The sequence below is a fragment of the Taudactylus pleione genome, unplaced genomic scaffold (assembly GCF_031769625.1).
Source record: "Taudactylus pleione unplaced genomic scaffold, aTauple2 ptg000231l, whole genome shotgun sequence".
NCBI classification, from domain to species: domain Eukaryota; kingdom Metazoa; phylum Chordata; class Amphibia; order Anura; family Myobatrachidae; genus Taudactylus; species Taudactylus pleione.
In genome coordinates this window covers 5,196,658-5,216,128 of record NW_028284633.1, presented here as the reverse complement: position 1 = coordinate 5,216,128, position 19,471 = coordinate 5,196,658, and the positions used below count along the sequence as shown (strand labels likewise).

Here is a 19,471-nt window from a genome sequence, read left to right as displayed (position 1 = left end):
TTGCAGATGGCGCTGAAGGACCTCTGGAGACCTTACCAACAGCAGAAGGTCGTCCAGATAAGGCAATAGGCGGACCCCCTGCATCCGTAGGTGAGTTGCCCTGACTGCCATGACTTTGGTAAACACTCGAGGCACTGTGGCCAGACCAAAGGGCAGTGCCTGAAATTGGAAGTGGTGGTCTTTTACTGCAAACCCAAGGAAACGCTGGTGTGCTGAGACAATAGGAATATGCAGGCAGGCATCCTGAACATCCAGCGACACCATAAGATCCCCAGGCTCCATCGCCAAAATGATGGCGCGCAGAGTCTCCATCCTGAACCGAGGAACCCTCAAAAATTTGTTTAGAGATTTGAGGTTGAGGATGGTCCTGTAAGACCCATTGGGTTTCTGTACCAGAAAGAGATTGGAGTAATACCCCAATCCTCTCTGGGACAACGGGACCGGCACTATTACTCCAGCCTGGAGCATAGAGTGGATCACCTTTCGGAATTCCTGGGCCTTGTCTTGATGTGACTGAAGGCCCGTGGTGAAAAACCGACTGGGAGGCCTCCGTCGAAAGGAGAGGGTGTACCCCTGAGAGACCACTTCTCTAACCCAAGTGTCTGTGGTTGTGAGATACCAGCACTGGGCGAACTGAAGAAGTCGGCCTCCCACTTTGGGGTCCCCCAAGGGGAGGCCCGTCCTGTCAGGCAGAGGGCTTATCGTCTGACTTAGGAGTTGGACGTCTTGTACTCCAAGCCTGCTTCTTTGGCTTGGCAGGTTTCTTGGCCCCTGCCTATCTCGGAAAGGACAGCACTTTGAAATTACCATGGGCCCTATAGGGCCGAAAGGACGAAGTACCAGACCCTGATGGGACTGTCGCCGATGGCAGACACGCAGACGTAGCCGCTGCCAGAGTGGCCACAATTTTGTCCAGATCAGGGCCAAACAGGACCTGCCCATTAAAGGGCAAGCATTCCAAACCCTTTTTGAAATCTGCGTCTGTTTTCCAAGAACGCAACCTGAGGGTGCGGCGTGCAGCCACTGCTGCTGAGAAAATTCTGGAAGTGAGGAGCCCTATATCCAAGGCTGCCTCATTAATATACGTAGCTGAGTCTCTGAGGTTACCCACTAACTCCACCTGCTCAGGTGACGAGTCAGGGTCTAGAGACATCTCCAAGCTATCAGCCCAACGCTCCATGGCTCTGGCTACCCAGCACACGGCCATTGCAAGGGAATAAATGGATTTCATGTATAGTTCCACCTTGCGATCCGTGACATCCTTTAAGGAGGACATGGAAGGCATGGGCAATGTTGCACTCCTCACAAGGCGTTTGACATGAGAATCCACCTGTGGAGGGGTTTCCCATTTAGAAAAATAATTATCCGCAAAGGGGTATGCAAAAGCCAAACGTTTTTGAGGCTGGTACCGCTTACCTGGATTTTTCCACTCCTCCTCTAAATGATCCACTAACTGACCAGAAAGAGGTAATATTTAGATTTGGCCACGGGGGGATCATCATCTGTAATAACCAAGGCCGCACGGACTGCCCGTATAAGGCATATACATATATATACATTTTTTACTTAAGACTCCACCTCCCTAGTACGGGAGAGCTCTTGGTCTGAGAGGTCAAAAATCTCTCCGTCATCATATGTCATGTCATTCTCCTCATAATGAGCAATCTGAGACACTAAAGGCCGCTTTGCAGACCGCAATGATGACTCCCTCTGTAAAATGTCCGTCAGGTGCTTTGGACAATGAATTTACCCACGCAGGTTCCTGGGAGACCTGGGGGGGTGACAGTGGGAGACACTGGGGTACCATCAACTGTCTAGGGAACCCCTACATGGGTGACTGCTGCGATAACCCCACCTGGGGAAACGCAGGGGGCGTCGCCAACTGGCCCACCAGGTTTGTAAGTGCCGTAGCAAAACAGGCCCAGGGCGGTTCCTGCACAGGCGCAGTGACAGTAATCGGGCATGATATTATACAACATGCCCGACATACACCTTCAGTGTGCCCCTCACCCTCCGCTATTGGTACAGTACATCTGGTACACTTTAGCTGGAGAGGAAAATCACGTTAACTCTCAGACATGATGAGTGTAACAGAGCTTATGTGACTCCCCTCACAGACAATATATTTTACTGTGAGGCAATGAGGACCCTGCAACACCGCACCGCAAGGACTTTAGCAGAAGAAGAACAGGGATAGTAAAATGGCTGACAGTCAGAATGAAAGTACAGGCAGACAGCGCTAGCATTAAGTCACATACAATGCAGAAATAACTCCCTGCACTAGTAACACTGTAATGAACTACACAGACACAGAGCCTGGTAGGAACAGTGCAGCATACTATGACCTTACTCTGGAGGAGAGGTATGTAGGGGGACCCGGGCCGCAATGCCTATATCAGCTTCCAGCAGCGTTTGTCATTCCCAGAACATGTATTGAGAAAATGGCCGCCGAGGAGCAGAGAGGAGGCAGGCCCGGGGGAGGAGCGCTGACACAGCCCGCTCAGACCACTGTGGAATGGCACTATGCAGCAGGGGAGGCGCCGGCTGTTAGACAGGGAAGGCGCTCTCCCCTGGCATGCTATTAACCCCTGGGACGCCGCGCTGTACCGCAGCTGTCGCGGTCTGCTGTCCCTGGTGGTCTAGTGGAAGGCGCAGGATCAGTACCTGGTCCCATGCGCATCCGGTCCACAGGGAGCCCCTTGCCTGGGGACCCAAAGGACTGTGTTACTGGCGGGTGCACGCCGCGGGACCCCGCCGCTTACCTGCCCCCTTGAATCCAGCCACAATCCAGGTAATTCGGGGTCACCACTAGCTGTGACCCCAGATACCTACCAGCATCCCCGGATTAGTACCGGCGTTCTGGTACCGGCGGGGTGTAGGAGCGACAGCATGGACATCAGTACTGGCTGTCCACGTTGTACAGCTCATCTTGTACAGCCACAGCTGCTCTTTGAAGAAACTTCAGGGGCCATTACAGCCCCCCTCTGTGAACGTGATCCGACTCCTGGTCGGTCGGACACCCACAAAACTGATTTGCCTTGGCTCGGCGGCGTGGTATAGGAGAGGGACCCCGATGCATCCTGGGAGGCTGAAAATTAACGCTGTGGTGTCCGATGCCTGACGTCATCACCTATACCCCAAGGTATCCCGTGGAACCCTATGGACCCTGAAGTAGAAAAGTAATGTCTCTATACTGCAAGATAACCCTTCTTGTACATTACATACCTTGATCCTTTCATTGCGCACTAATCACATAAAGATGGAAACGTGATATTGCGGCTCCATGTAAGAAGCGTTTATTCCTGCGTGTGACAGTAATAGGCTGGTAAAATACACTTATGCCAGTTCTATTATGTCAGTAATGAGTGGCAGCTGGTACATACGCTACATGGCCAGAAGTAGGTGGGCACCCACACATCGCACCCATATCTGCTTGATGGATATCTCCTTCCAAACGCTGCACATTAATATGAAATCCGTCCCTATTGCTCGTATATCAGCGTCTGATTCAGCTGCTAATGTGTGACTATGTACAGAGCTGGCCCTGGGCATAGACCCTATAGGTGAATACATAGGGTGCCCTTGCTCCAGAGGAGCGGTCAGCAGGCACGGTGGCCCACCCCCACGTTGTTTAAGGCGTGCCAGCTTAAATCTTGCCTAGGGCAGCACATTGGTGGGAACCGTCTCGGACTGACTGTATGCCTCACTTCATGTTAGCAATGGGTGAGGCTGAAATGGCCACACACACTAATTAGAGGGGAGGCCACATACGTTTGGCCCTGTAGTAGATCTCATTGAGTGGAGAGGGCCTGATTTAGACCCGCTCGCAAGCGGGTCAATGTTGGCCCAGTGCGCATGCGCACGGCGGAGGCGGTTCTGTCGTGCGCATGCGCGAGACCCGGATAGCGACGGGCAAGCCGTCGCTCCGGGTCTCGCTACAAAGGGGGCGTGCTGTCGATGCTGAGTGACAGCACGCCCCCTATGGTGGGCGTGGCTGCCCAGACGGAGGCGTTCCCATGGGAACGCCTACCGTCTAGGGCCGGCCCCACTGACATCACAAGTGTTGTCAGTGGGTGGACTTCTTGCTCTGTAAGAGCAAGAAGTCCACTGGGACTTGCGGCAACGAGACCCTACCACAAGGGTCTCGTCGCAAGTCCGATGGTCGCGATGGTCTTGACCATCATCCTGGCCGCTCGCACTAGCTGTGGGTGGTCACCCACAGCTATGCGAGCGGCCAGGAGGCCGCTCTAAAAATACCATAGGCGGGCACTGATTCAGAGCGAGCGCTCTGAAAGAGCGTCCGGCTCTGAATCAGGCCCAGAGTTATATAATAATAGGAGGACCGGTATTGGAAGCGATCTGCTAGGACCAGGACATACTTTAGTACCTTTTTTAGTGATGCAATGGTAGACTGGTCATCCTGAGACAGCTTCAGTGCTGTCACCACCTTGGCTGAATTAGCCACAATCTCGGCGTTCAGTTCCCGGCATTTGGCCATCAAACGCTTTTCATTCTCATGGGATTTCTTCAGGACCCCGTGAAGCTTCTCGTATTCTATCCGGAACTTCTCCAGACTCTTATCCCCTGTCAGCTCGCTGAGCACCTCCTGGAAATCTTTCTCCAGAACCTCAAACGGATTTTCTTCCGCCGTCGTCTTCTCCGCCTTTTCCTGCAAGAACAAAAGTGGAAGAACGTGACTGGTCGGGGCTGATATACTGAAGATTTAGTGGCCAACTGGTAAGAGCAAATGTCATTCACTGATGTAAGGATTGTCCCTAAATACATATTATTATTATCATCATCATCATATTACTATTGTACATAGGGGCTGATTCATAGGTAAAAGTTATTTGATTAATTACGCAGTTGGCCGATGGTTGTGGATCTGCGCATGGGAAGTAGCTGCAATGCACATGTGCAGGTCTGGGGATGCGATGGCGCGCACAGTGTCCCAAAAGCTGCAGCGTGATTGACATGCTGCTGGCGTTTGGAGGCAGCGATCCAGAAAACGGGGACATATAGGACTCGGGCATCCTGAAGCCAGCCCCAGTCCTTGGACGCAACTTTACTGGCTCCAGCAGCGTGATTACACCGGACATGCAGAATAGCCTGACCGATGCTCGCGCAGTTGATCCGATGCTGTGTCTTTGGATGCAGCAGAAGATCAGAGAACCCGGCAGAGGGCTTTTTTTTTTAATTGAGACACCTCGTGTGGGTTTAGCATCATTTTCACAGCGACTGTGCTACGGCGTCCATCACGAAATCAGCCCCATGGCTAAGACACCGGACAATCTCAGGACACTTGTGTGAACATCTTCAGAGTCTTTGCTAGTGTAATAAATACTCAATGAATACAATTATTTCTTTGTGGCTTTCCCCTATAGAGTATAACTACCCTCCCACCCCCCCACCCCAACCCAACCCCCCCACAGACGCTGGATGCAAAAGACTAGTGTAGGCTACAGAAATATCCATAGCACTTCATTGTTCCTGTGATGACAGGCTGCATGCAGGTCTGGCGGGCGACATCGTTAGCATGGCCCCCGATGTCGCTTCGTGTACAAGATCGGTACACACTAGACATCGTCTGTGTACCAGCCTTTAGGAACTGGAAGTATTTTGGTATAAACCATACTCAGACTTTGGTGAGCTCTATGTGTATAGATCAGTACCACCAGTATATTGTCATTTTACTCACTGACACAAATGTGACCAGTTATTATATGTACTGACTGTCCCATAACTTACCCACTCCTCCACTATCATGACCGCAATATAACAGAACCTAGTCTGGTCACCTATTATACAAATACGTTACACTTGGGGGCCTGCCCTAGTATTCATCGGGGGCCGTATCCACCTCGCCACAGGGGAAGACTAAATATCCACCTCGCCTCTGGGGAAGACTAAGTATCTACTTCACCTTGGGGGAAGACCAAGTATGCACCTCGCCGCAGGGGAAGACTAAGTATCCACCTCGCCGCAGGGGAAGACTAAGTATCCACCTCGCCGCAGGGGGAAGACTAAGTATCTACCTCGCCGCAGGGGGGAAGAGTAAGTATCTACCTCGCCTCGGGGGGAAGAGTAAGTATCTACCTCGCCTCGGGGGAAAGACCAAGTATCTACCTCGCCTCGGGGGGGAAGAGTAAATATCTACCTCGCCTCGGGGGGGAAGAGTAAATATCCACCTCGCCTCGGGGGGAAGAGTAAATATCCACCTCGCCTCGGGGGGAAGAGTAAATATCCACCCTGCCTCGGGGGGAAGACCAAGTATGCACCTCGCCGCAGGGGAAGACTAAGTATCCACCTCGCCTCGGGGGGAAGACTAAGTATCTACCTCGCCTCGGGGGGAAGACTAAGTATCTACCTCACCTCGGGAGGAAGACTAAGTATCTACCTCACCTCGGGGGGAAGACCAAGTATCTACCTCGCCTCGGGGGGAGAGTAAATATCTACCTCGCCTCGGGGGGAGAGTAAATATCCAACTCGCCTCGGGGGAAGACTAAGGGCCTGATTCAAGCTATTTGCGTGCGCTCACTCTGAATCAGGGCGTTCCTATTTTTTTTTCAATCCGGCCTCCAGACCGCTCACACAGCTGTGGGTGACCACCCACAGCTTGTGCATGCGGCCTGGCAATGGTCGCGATTATCACGACCATCGGCATTGTGAGGAGACCCTTGTGGTAGGTTCTCAGCACTCGCAATGCCAAGTGGACTTCCAGCTCTAACAGAGCCGGAAGTCCACTACTGAGATCACGAGTGATGTCAGTATGGCCACCCCCAAAGGGCACGTTTGTTCAGCCACCCCCCCTACCCACCTACAAAACGGGGCAAGCTGTTGATCAACATCGACAGACGAACTGCTTTGCTGTGAGCGAGTCTCACTCGCTACGGGGCTCGCGCACGCGTGTTGCGCATGCCGCGCATGTGTACTGGGCCACCATCGACCTGCTTGCGAGCACAATGCGCATGCGAGTGGGTCTGAATCAGGCCCTAAGTATCCACCTCGCCTCGGGGGAAGACCAAGTATCCACCTCGCCTCGGGGGAAGACCAAGTATCTACCTTGCCTCGGGGGAAGACTAAATATCCACCTCGCCACAGGGGAAGTATCCACCTCGCCTTATCACCGGAGCAATTCATTATTGCTCTGGTGCAGGGACAGCTGCTCCAAAAAGAGCAGCTATCCCTGCGATTAGTAGCACAGCTACAGAAGTAGCAGCGTTACTTACCTATCCCCGCAGCCAGCTTCTGCGCATTTGTGACCTGAGGGGGAGGCAGTGAGGAGGCAGCGTAGGGATCCGCTCGAATCCTTCTTCGCATCCCCGAAACTCCTTCCCACAGGAAGTTTTTTTTTTCGAAGTGATGATGATGAATGGCCCTTTACCTTAAATAAGCAGAAACTTAAATATGCATAAACCAGCGTTTCCACATGTGTAACTGGCCATGTTAGTTATGATGTATAGGCCCCTTAATCACTGTGTACTGTATGACAGTTGTGGCGATATTGTTATTACATGTGGCACTTCTGTGTGCTTACAGGTTTATTTCATACTGTCCCAGAATGTCCGGGAGACTCACAAATTCCCCCCCAACCTGCACTTTCCACTTAAACCTGCCCTCCGGTATGTCCCAGAGGGGAGACATAAAAAGTAGCCAAGTATGCTTTATTTATATTGGGCACAGGGCACCTACGGGTGTGTACATACATCTTTGCTGAAAACACACCAAGTAGGCCCGTTTGGCGTATCACAGACTTTGGGCGATATGCTAATTAATCGCATCACTAATGAGATCAAAGTAGACGGGTACACTGCAGGCTTGTATACCCTCCCGATTTGGTCGGGAGCCTCCCAAATATCAGGTGCTGCTCTTTACCACCCGGAAAGGCAGGCAAGCCTCCTGGCTGCCGCCTGCCCCACCCCAGTTACTAATAGGGGGCCAGTAACGCAATTCGCGCTGAATCGCGTCATCTTGGCCCCGCCCCCAATTCAGCATCATTGCCCCGCCACGCCCCCCGCTGTGCACAGACATGTCGGCAAGTATGGTACACTGAAATCTCATGTACATCTGTGTGCGGCTCAGTCCCTAATCTGGGTGAAAAAGGCAAAAGATGAAGGTTCAAAATGAGCAACTCGTGCAAAGCACCCAGTACGCTTATTCTGCATCTTTATACCAATTCCACTGCAACAACGGTACCAATGTAGTGTAACTGGTGCACTGTACAGTACATGCCCAATCTCTCTGCACAGGCCGCTGCACTTCAGTAGAAATGTGTGTGCATAAAGAGAGGCGCTATCCCATAGTTGCCGACCTTTTGGCTGCCTTCGTCGGGAGGAAACAGCCAGGTCAGCACTGTGGTGGGCGGGGCTCGCAGAGGTGGGCAGGACTAGAGTGGCAGGGGCGGAAAAAGGGTGGCTCTGGGGACGTGCCGACGAGATCGCCTACATTGTGGAGTAGATCAAATTCAATTAAACTTCACCAGCCGCCTGTGCTGTCCTCTTCACTTTGGAAGTGGGGGCAGCCATGGCCGGGTGACCCCAGCACCCGGGAGACTTGCCCACCTTTCTGTCTGGCCCGGGAGTGCCACCTGATTTTTGGGAAGCTCCCGCTGGTTCTGGAAGGGTAGGCAAGTATAGGGTATCCCGCACCACGATCAATAGTTGTGAATATAACTCTAGTCAAAGGAATCTACAGACAGTTCTTAACAAAAGGGAACGTTTGTCTACAGCCTAATGTAAACTGTAGGTGCGACCTAGTGATTCTCATATATGTACAAAACTAAAGAGAAGGAACCAGTATAACATAGGAGCACACAGTCCCTTCATCACATTTATTCACACTTGCCTACTTTTGTGCATGTCAGGGAGAATGTGACAGCAGCACCTATGAGCGCGGCGGTAAAGTGGGCTTGTACTGCTACATCTGAGAGGCGTGTCATACATGTGATAGGCGTTTACTGCTACATCTGAGAGGCGTGTCATACATGTGATAGGCGTGTACTGCTACATCTGAGGGGCGTGTCATACATGTGATGGGCGTGTCCTGCAACATCTGAGAGGCGTGTCATACATGTGATAGGCGTGTCCTGCTACATCTGAGAGGCGTGTCATACATGTGATAGGCATGTCCTGCTATATCTGAGACGCGTGTCATACATGTGATGGGCGTGTCCTGCTACATCTGAGAGGAGTGTCATACATGTGATAGGCGTGTCCTGCTACATCTGAGAGGCGTGTCATACATGTGATAGGTGTGTCCTGCTACATCTGAGAGGCGTGTCATACATGTGATAGGCGTGTCCTGCTACATCTGAGAGGCGTGTCATACATGTGATAGACGTGTCTGGCTATATCTGACAGGCGTGTCATACATGTGATGGGTGTGTCCTGCTACATCTGAGAGGTGTGTCATACATGTGATGGGCGTGTACTGCTACATCTGAGAGGCGTGTCATACATGTGATGGGTGTGTACTGCTACATCTGAGAGGCGCGTCATACATGTGATGGGTGTATACTGCTACATCTGAGAGGCGCGTCATACATGTGATGTGTGTGTACTGCTACATCTGAGAGGCGTGTCAGAAAATGGCCTTACATCCAAATGTAAATGTAAATGTGCCCCAAAGCAATCAGTAAGATCTAATTGTTAATGAGAACATACTGATACCATACAATGTAGCCATAGGGATCATTGTGCCTTACCCAAATGCAGGGAAATTATACTAATGATCCCATTTGAATGTATATATCCCGATTTTTTTATATAACAGTATTATAATGGGGGTAAGGTGCAATGAGGGAGATTGCTGGACTCTTCAGGGAAACAGGGAGATTGCTGCTATTTCAGGGAGTCTCTCTGACAATCAGGGAGAGTTGGGAAGTATACAATTATTTTAAAACCAATCTTAATTAGATATACTTAAAAACAGCCGTGGTATCAGGAATTATCCTACCAATGTAATGCTAGTTATTGTGCAATCTTTACATACAGTATTTAATTGCAGATATATACCATATAATAGGGCTGATTCAAGCAAGGTATAAAAAATAAGAAATACAGTAATAAAAACATAACGTGGTAGAAAATGAATGGAAAAAAAAATAGCAATAACTAGCATTACGTTTCTAGGATCATTTCTGATATCCCTGTTTTGAAGTATATCTAATAAAGATTGATCTTGAAATAATAGGGATTGAGTGCACCTATGGTGTACCGATTCCTTTTCCTTTCTTTAGGATGGGAACACACTTAAAGATACGAGTACCCAGCGATGTGACAGACGACCGCACCACCGACGGGCTGACATATTGGGCGGCCGGTACACATTACATGATCCAATGCCCAACCACCGGATATGTTGGCTTATGGACCCCCGGAAGGACTTAGGCACCACCCCAGGAGGTTTAGAGTGTGGGGAGGGGGTTAGGTTAATGCACCACCCCGGGAGAGTTAGGTTTAGGGTGCGGGGAGGGGGGGGGGGGGGGGTTAGATTTAGGCACAGGTATGTGGAGGTGTAAATGATGTGGGACAGGTATGTGGAGGTGTAAATGATGTGGGACAGGTATGTGGAGGTGTAAATAATGTGGGACAGGTATGTGGAGGTGTAAATAATGTGGGACAGGTATGTGGAGGTGTAAATGATGGGGGACAGGTATGTGGAGGTGTAAATGATGGGGGACAGGTATGAGGAGGTGTAAATGATGTGGGACAGGTATGTGGTGGTGTAAATGATGTGGGACAGGTATGTAAAGGTGTAAGTGATGTGGGACAGGTATGTGGAGATGTAATGATGTGGGACAGGTATGTGGAGATGTAATGATGTGGGACAGGTATGTGGAGGTGTAAATGATGTGGGAGAGGTATGTGGAGGTGTAAATTATGTTGGACAGGTATGTGGAGGTGTACATTATGTTGGACAGGGATGTGGAGGTGTAAATGATGTGGGACAGGTATGTGGAGGTGTATATGATGTGGGACAGGTAAAAAGTGGGAGACACATATAGAAACCGTTGTAATTCCTACACCGTTCAGCTGATTTTGATGTAATTACCCTCAAAATTAAATTTGAAAGTCTGCAGGTAAATCACATCTTGTTTGTTTCATTTCAAAACCATTGTGGTGGTGAATAGAGGCCAAAATATGAAAATTCTGTCAATGTCCCAATATTTATGCACCTGACTGTATAACATATTGTCTCTTATATAACACTGTGCCCCATATTACACTGCTCTCTTATCAGATACTGACCCACCCATATGACACTGTACCCCTATATCACACTGTGCCATTACATTACAATGCCCCTTAACATATTGCTCCCATATCACACTATCCCCCCATGAGACACAGTCCTCCCCAATATTACACTATCCCCCATATCACACATTGTCCTCCCCATATATGACACTGTCCCCCATATGACACAATCCTTCCATATCATACTGAATTCCCCATTTCTCACACTGTACCCCACATTACACTGTCGTCGTCCCCCATATCGCTGCCCTTCCCCATACAGTATATCATACAGTCCTTCACCCCATATTACACTGCCCCTCCATATCATACTGTCTTTTCCCATATATCACACTTTACCCATATATTACACTGCCTCCCCTATAACATACCGCCCCCCAAATCACACTACTCCCATGTGACACTGTCCTCCTCTATATCACACTGCCCCCCATATATCACACTGTACCCCACATTACACTGCCCCCAATATCACACTATCCCACCATGTGACGCTGTCCTCCTCTATATCACACTGCCCCCCCCATATATTACAGTCCTTACCAATATATCACACTGTACCTCACTCTACACTGCCCCCCATGTGACACTGTCCTCCTCTATATCACAATGCCCCCCATATCATACTGTCCTTACCCATATATCACACTGCACCCCACATTACACTGCCCCCAATATGACAATGTCCTCCTCTATATCACACTGCCCCCCCATATCATACTATCCTTAGCCATATATCACACTGTACCCCACATTACACTGCCCCCCATATCATACCATGTGACGCTGTCCTCCTCCATATCACACTGGCCCCCTTATCATACTGTCCTTATCCATACATCACACTGTACCCCACATTACACTGCCCTCCATATCACACTGTCCTCCTCTATATCACACTGCCCCCATGTCATACTCTCCTTACCCATATATTACACTGTACCCCACATCACACTACCCCCCCATGTGACACTGTCCTCCTCTATATCACACTGCCCCCCCATATCATACTGTCCTTACCAATATATCACACTGTACCCCACATTACACTGTCCCCCATATAACACTATCCAACCATGTGACTCTGTCCTCCTTCATATTACACTGTTGTCGTTCCCCATATCGCTTCCCTTCCCCATACAGTATATTATACGGTCCTCTCCCATATAATACTGTCCCCACCATATCATACTATTCTTTCCCATATATCACACTGACCCCCTATAACATACCGCCCCCCAAATCACACTACCCATGTGACACTGTCCTCCTCTATATTACACTGCCCCCCAATATCAAACTGTCCTTCCCCCATATCACACTGTACCCACATATTACACTGTCCCCCCATATCATATTGTCCTTCCCCCCATATCATACTGTCCTCCCCCCCATGTCACACTATCCCGCCATATCATACTGTCCTCCCCCCCATGTCACACTATCCCACCATATCATACTGTCCTCACCCCCCATATCACACTATCCCACCATATCACACTGTCCTCCCCCCCATGGCACACTATCCCACCATATCATACTGTCCTCCCCATGTCACACAATCCCACCATATAATACTGTCTTCTCCCCATGTCACACTGTCCCCCAATATCATACTGTCCTCCCCCCCATGGCACACTATCCCACCATACAATACTGTCCTCCCGCCTATGTCACACTATACCACAATATCATACTGTCCTCCCCCCATGTCACACTATCCCACCCTATCATACTGTCCTCCCCCCATGTCACACTATCCCACCCTATCATACTGTCCTCCCCTCATGTCACACTATCCCATCATATCATACTGTCCTCCCCCCATGACACACTATCCCACCATATCATACTGTCCTCCCCCCATGTCACATTGTCCCAACATATCATACTGTCCTCCCCCCCATGTCACACTATCCCAACATATCATACTGTCCTCCCCCCATATCACACTATCCCAACATATCATACTGTCCTCCCCCCATGTCACACTATCCCATCATATCATACTGTCATCGCCCCCAACTCACACTATCCCACCATATCATACTGTCCTCCCCACAATATCTCGCTGCCCCACCATATCATACTGTCCTCCCCCCCATGTCACACTATCCCACTATATCATACTGTCCTCACCCAAGTGACTCTGTCCCCCCATATCATACTGTCCCCCCATGTCACTGTCCCACCATATCATACTGTCCTCCCCCCATTTCACACTATCCCATCATATCACACTGCCCTCCCCCATGTCACACTATCCCACCATATCATATTGTCCTCCCCGCATATCACACTATCCCACCAGATCATACTGTCCTCCCCCCCGTGTCACACTATCCCATCATATCATACTGTCCTCCCCCCATGTCACACTATCCCCCCATATCATACTGTCCTCCACCCCCATGTCACACTGTCCCACCATATCACACTGTGCTCCCCCCATGTCACACTATCCCACCATATCACACTGTCCTCCCCCATATCATACCATATATCATCATATCATACTGTCCTCCCCCCATGTCACACTATCCCACCATATCACACTGTCCTCCCCCATGTCACACTGTACCACCATATCATACTGTTCTGCCCCCCATGTCACACTATCCCACCAAATCATACTGTCCTCCCCCATGTCACACTGTCCCACCATATCATACTGTCCTCCCCCATATCACACTATATCATCATATCATACTGTCCTGCCCCCCATGTCACACTATCCCCCCATATCATACGGTCCTCCCCCCCATGTCACACTATCCCACCATATCATACTGTCCTCCCCATATCACAGTATATCATCATATCATACTGTCCTTCCCCCCATGTCACACTATCCCCCCATATCATACTGTCCTCCCCCCCATGTCACACTATCCCACCATATCACACTGTCCTCCCCCAATGTCACACTGTCCCACCATAACACACTGTCCTCCCCCCATGTCACACTATCCCACCATATCACACTGTCCTCCCCCCATGTCACCCTATCCCACCATATCACACTGTCCTCCCCCCATGTCACACTGTCTCATCATATCACACTGTCCTCCCCCATATCATAATATATCATATCATACTGTCCTCCCCCCATGTCACACTATCCCACCATATCACACTGTCCTCCCCCCATGCCACACTGTCCCACCAAATCATACTGTCCTCCCACATGTCACACTGTCCCACCATATCACACTGTCCTCCACCATATCATACTATATCATCATATCATACTGTCCTCCCAACCATGTCACACTATCCCACTATATCATACTGTCCTCACCCAAGTGACTCTGTCCCCCCATATCATACTGTCCCCCCATGTCACTGTCCCACCATATCATACTGTCCTCCCCCCATTTCACACTATCCCATCATATCACACTGCCCTCCCCCATGTCACACTATCCCACCATATCATATTGTCCTCCCCGCATATCACACTATCCCACCAGATCATACTGTCCTCCCCCCCGTGTCACACTATCCCATCATATCATACTGTCCTCCCCCCATGTCACACTATCCCCCCATATCATACTGTCCTCCACCCCCATGTCACACTGTCCCACCATATCACACTGTGCTCCCCCCATGTCACACTATCCCACCATATCACACTGTCCTCCCCCATATCATACCATATATCATCATATCATACTGTCCTCCCCCCATGTCACACTATCCCACCATATCACACTGTCCTCCCCCATGTCACACTGTACCACCATATCATACTGTCCTGCCCCCCATGTCACACTATCCCACCAAATCATACTGTCCTCCCCCATGTCACACTGTCCCACCATATCATACTGTCCTCCCCCATATCACACTATATCATCATATCATACTGTCCTGCCCCCCATGTCACACTATCCCCCCATATCATACGGTCCTCCCCCCCATGTCACACTATCCCACCATATCATACTGTCCTCCCCATATCACAGTATATCATCATATCATACTGTCCTTCCCCCCATGTCACACTATCCCCCCATATCATACTGTCCTCCCCCCCATGTCACACTATCCCACCATATCACACTGTCCTCCCCCAATGTCACACTGTCCCACCATAACACACTGTCCTCCCCCATGTCACACTATCCCACCATATCACACTGTCCTCCCCCCATGTCACCCTATCCCACCATATCACACTGTCCTCCCCCCATGTCACACTGTCTCACCATATCACACTGTCCTCCCCCATATCATAATATATCATATCATACTGTCCTCCCCCCATGTCACACTATCCCACCATATCACACTGTCCTCCCCCCATGCCACACTGTCCCACCAAATCATACTGTCCTCCCACATGTCACACTGTCCCACCATATCACACTGTCCTCCACCATATCATACTATATCATCATATCATACTGTCATCCCCCCATGTCACACTATCCCACCATATCACACTGTCCTCCCCCCATGTCACACTGTCCCACCATATCATACTGACTCCCCCATGTCACACTATCCCACCATATCATACTGTCCTCCCCCCCCTTGTCACACTATCCCACCATATCATACTGTCCTCCCCCCATGTCACACTATCCCATCATATCATACTGTCCAACCCCCATGGCACACTATCCCACCATATCATACTGTCCTCCCCCCCATGTCACATTGTCCCCCCATATCATACTGTCCTCCCCCCATGTCACACTATCCCAACATATCATACTGTCCTCCCCCCATGTCACACTGTCCCCCCATATCATACCGTCTTCCCCCCCATGTCACACTATCCCATCATATCATACAGTTCTCCCCACAATATCACGCTGCCCCCCCATATCCAACTGTCCTCCACCCCATGTCACACTATCCCACTATATCATGCTGTCCTCCCCCATGTCACACTGTCCCCCCATATCATACTGTCCTCCCCCCCATGTCACTGTCCCCCCATATCATACTGTCCTCCCGCCCCATTTCACACTATCCCATCACATCACACTGTCCTCCCCCATGTCACACTATCCCCCCATGTCACACTATCCCACCATATCATACTGTCCTCCCCCCATGTCACACTATCCCACCATATCATACTGTCCTCCCCCCAATGTCACACTATCCCACCATATCATACTGTCCTCCCCCCATGTCACACTGTCCCACCATATCATACTGTCCTCCCCCCATGTCACACTGTCCCACCAAATCATACTGTCCTCCCCCCATGTCACACTGTCCTCCACCATATCATACTATATCATCATATCATACTGTCATCCCCCCATGTCACACTATCCCACCATATCACACTGTCCTCCCCCATGTCACACTGTCTCCCCCATGTCACACTATCCCACCATATCATACTGTCCTCCCCCCATGTCACACTATCCCACCATATCATACTGTCCTCCCCCCATGTCACACTATCCCATCATATCATACTGTCCTCCCCCCATGGCACACTATCCCACCATATCATACTGTCCTCCCCCCATGTCACATTGTCCCCCCATATCATACTGTCCTCCCCCCCATGTCACACTATCCCAACATATCATACTGTCCTCCCCCCATGTCACACTGTCCCCCCATATCATACCGTCTTCCCCCCCATGTCACACTATCCCATCATATCATACTGTTCTCCCTACAATATCACGCTGCCCACCCATATCATACTGTCCTCCACCCCATGTCACACTATCCCACTATATCATACTGTCCTCCCCCATGTCACACTGTGCCCCCATATCATACTGTCCTCCCCCCATGTCACACTATCCCACCATATCATACTGTCCTCCCCCCCATTTCACACTATCCCACCATATCATACTGTCCTCCCCCCCATGTCACACTATCCCATCATATCATACTGTCCTCACCCCCATGTCACACTGCCCCCCCATATCATACTGTCCTCCCCCCATGTCATACTATCCCACCATATCACACTGTTCTCCCCCCCATGCCACACTATCCCACCATATCATACTGTCCTCCCCCTCATGTAACACTATCCCATCACATCATACTGTCCTCCCCCCATGTCACACTGTCCCACCATATCATACTGTCCTCCCATGTCACACTGTCCCACCATATCATACTGTCCTCCCCCCATGACACACTATCCCCCATATCATACTGTTCTCCCCCCATGTCACACTATCCCATCATATCATAATGTCCTCCTTCCCATGCCACACTGTCCCACCATATCATACTGTCCTCCCCCCCATGTCACACTATCCTACCATATCATACTGTCCTCCCCCATGTCACACTGTCCCACCATATCATACTGTCCTCCCCCATATCACACTATATCATCATATCATACTGTCCTCCCCCCCATGTCACACTGTCCCCCCATATCATACGGTCCTCCCCCCCATGTCACACTATCCCACCATATCATACTGTCCTCCCCATATCACAGTATATCATATCATACTGTCCTCCCCCCATGTCACACTATCCCCCCATATCATACTGTCCTCCCCCCCATGTCACACTATCCCACCATATCACACTGTCCTCCCCCAATGTCACACTGTCCCACCATAACACACTGTCCTCCCCCCTTGTCACACTATCCCACCATATGACACTGTCCTCCCCCATGTCACCCTATCCCACCATATCACACTGTCCTCCCCCCATGTCACACTGTCTCACCATATCACACTGTCCTCCCCCATATCATACTATATCATATCATACTGTCCTCCCCCCATGTCACACTATCCCACCATATCACACTGTCCTCCCCCATGTCACACTGTCCCACCAAATCATACTGTCCTCCCCCATGTCACACTGTCCCACCATATCACACTGTCCTCCCCCCATGTCACACTGTCCCACCATATCATACTGTCTCCCCCATGTCACACTATCCCACCATATCATACTGTCCTCCCCCCATGTCACGCTGCCCCCCCATATCATACTGTCCTCCACCCCATATCACACTATCCCACTATATCATGCTGTCCTCCCCCATGTCACACTGTCCCCCCATATCATACTGTCCTCCCCCCCATGTCACTGTCCCCCGATATCATACTGTCTTCCCCCCCATTTCACACTATCCCATCATATCACACTGTCCTCCCCCATGTCACACTATCCCCCCATGTCACACTATCCCACCATATCATACTGTCCTCCCCCCATGTCACACTATCCCACCATATCATACTGTCCTCCCCCCATGTCACACTATTCCACCATATCATACTGTCCTCCCCCCCATGTCACACAATCCCATCATATCATACTGTCCTCCCCCCATGTCACACTATCCCCCCATATCTTACTGTCCTCACCCCAATGTCACACTATCCCATCATATCATACTGTCCTCCCCCCATGTCACACTATCCCCCCATATCTTACTGTCCTCACCCCCATGTCACACTATCCCACCATATCATACTGTCCTCACCCCCATGTCACACTGTCCCACCATATCATACTGTCCTCCCCCCATGTCACACTGTCCCATCAAATCATACTGTCCTCCCCCCATGTCACACTGTCCCACCATATCACACTGTCCTCCACCATATCATACTATATCATCATATCATACTGTCATCCCCCCATGTCACACTATCCCACCATATCACACTGTCCTCCCCCATGTCACACTATCCCACCATATCATACTGTCCTCCCCCCCATGTCACACTATCCCACCAAATCATACTGTCCTCCCCCAATGTCACACTATCCCAACATATCATACTGTCCTCCCCCCATGTCACACTGTCCCCCCATATCATACTGTCCTCCCCCCATGTCACATTGTCCCCCCATATCATACTGTCCTCCCCCCCATGTCACACTATCCCAACATATCATACTGTCCTCCCCCCATGTCACACTGTCCCCCCATATCATACTGTCTTCCCCCCCATGTCACACTATCCCATCATATCATATTGTTCTCCCCACAATATCACGCTGCCCCCCCATATCATACTGTCCTCCACCCCATGTCACACTATCCCACTATATCATACTGTCCTCCCCCATGTCACACTGTGCCCCCATATCATACTGTCCTCCCCCCCCATGTCACTGTCCCCCGATATAATACTGTCCTCCCCCCCATTTCACACTATCCCATCATATCACACTGTCCTCCCCCATGTCACACTATCCCACCAGATCATACTGTCCTCCCCCCATGTCAC

At 50.4% G+C, this 19,471-nt stretch overlaps 1 protein-coding gene across 1 annotated transcript in view; it reads right to left on the bottom strand.

Moving 5' to 3' along the window:
- Window positions 1–19,471, bottom strand: part of CFAP58 (cilia and flagella associated protein 58) — a 290,913-nt gene that overhangs the window by 258,251 nt on the left and 13,191 nt on the right. Inside the window, exon 2 of the mRNA XM_088479395.1 lies at window positions 4,388–4,669. Within this exon, the coding sequence (XP_088335521.1) occupies window positions 4,388–4,669 (282 nt within the window). The remainder of the gene's footprint in view (window positions 1–4,387; window positions 4,670–19,471) is intronic.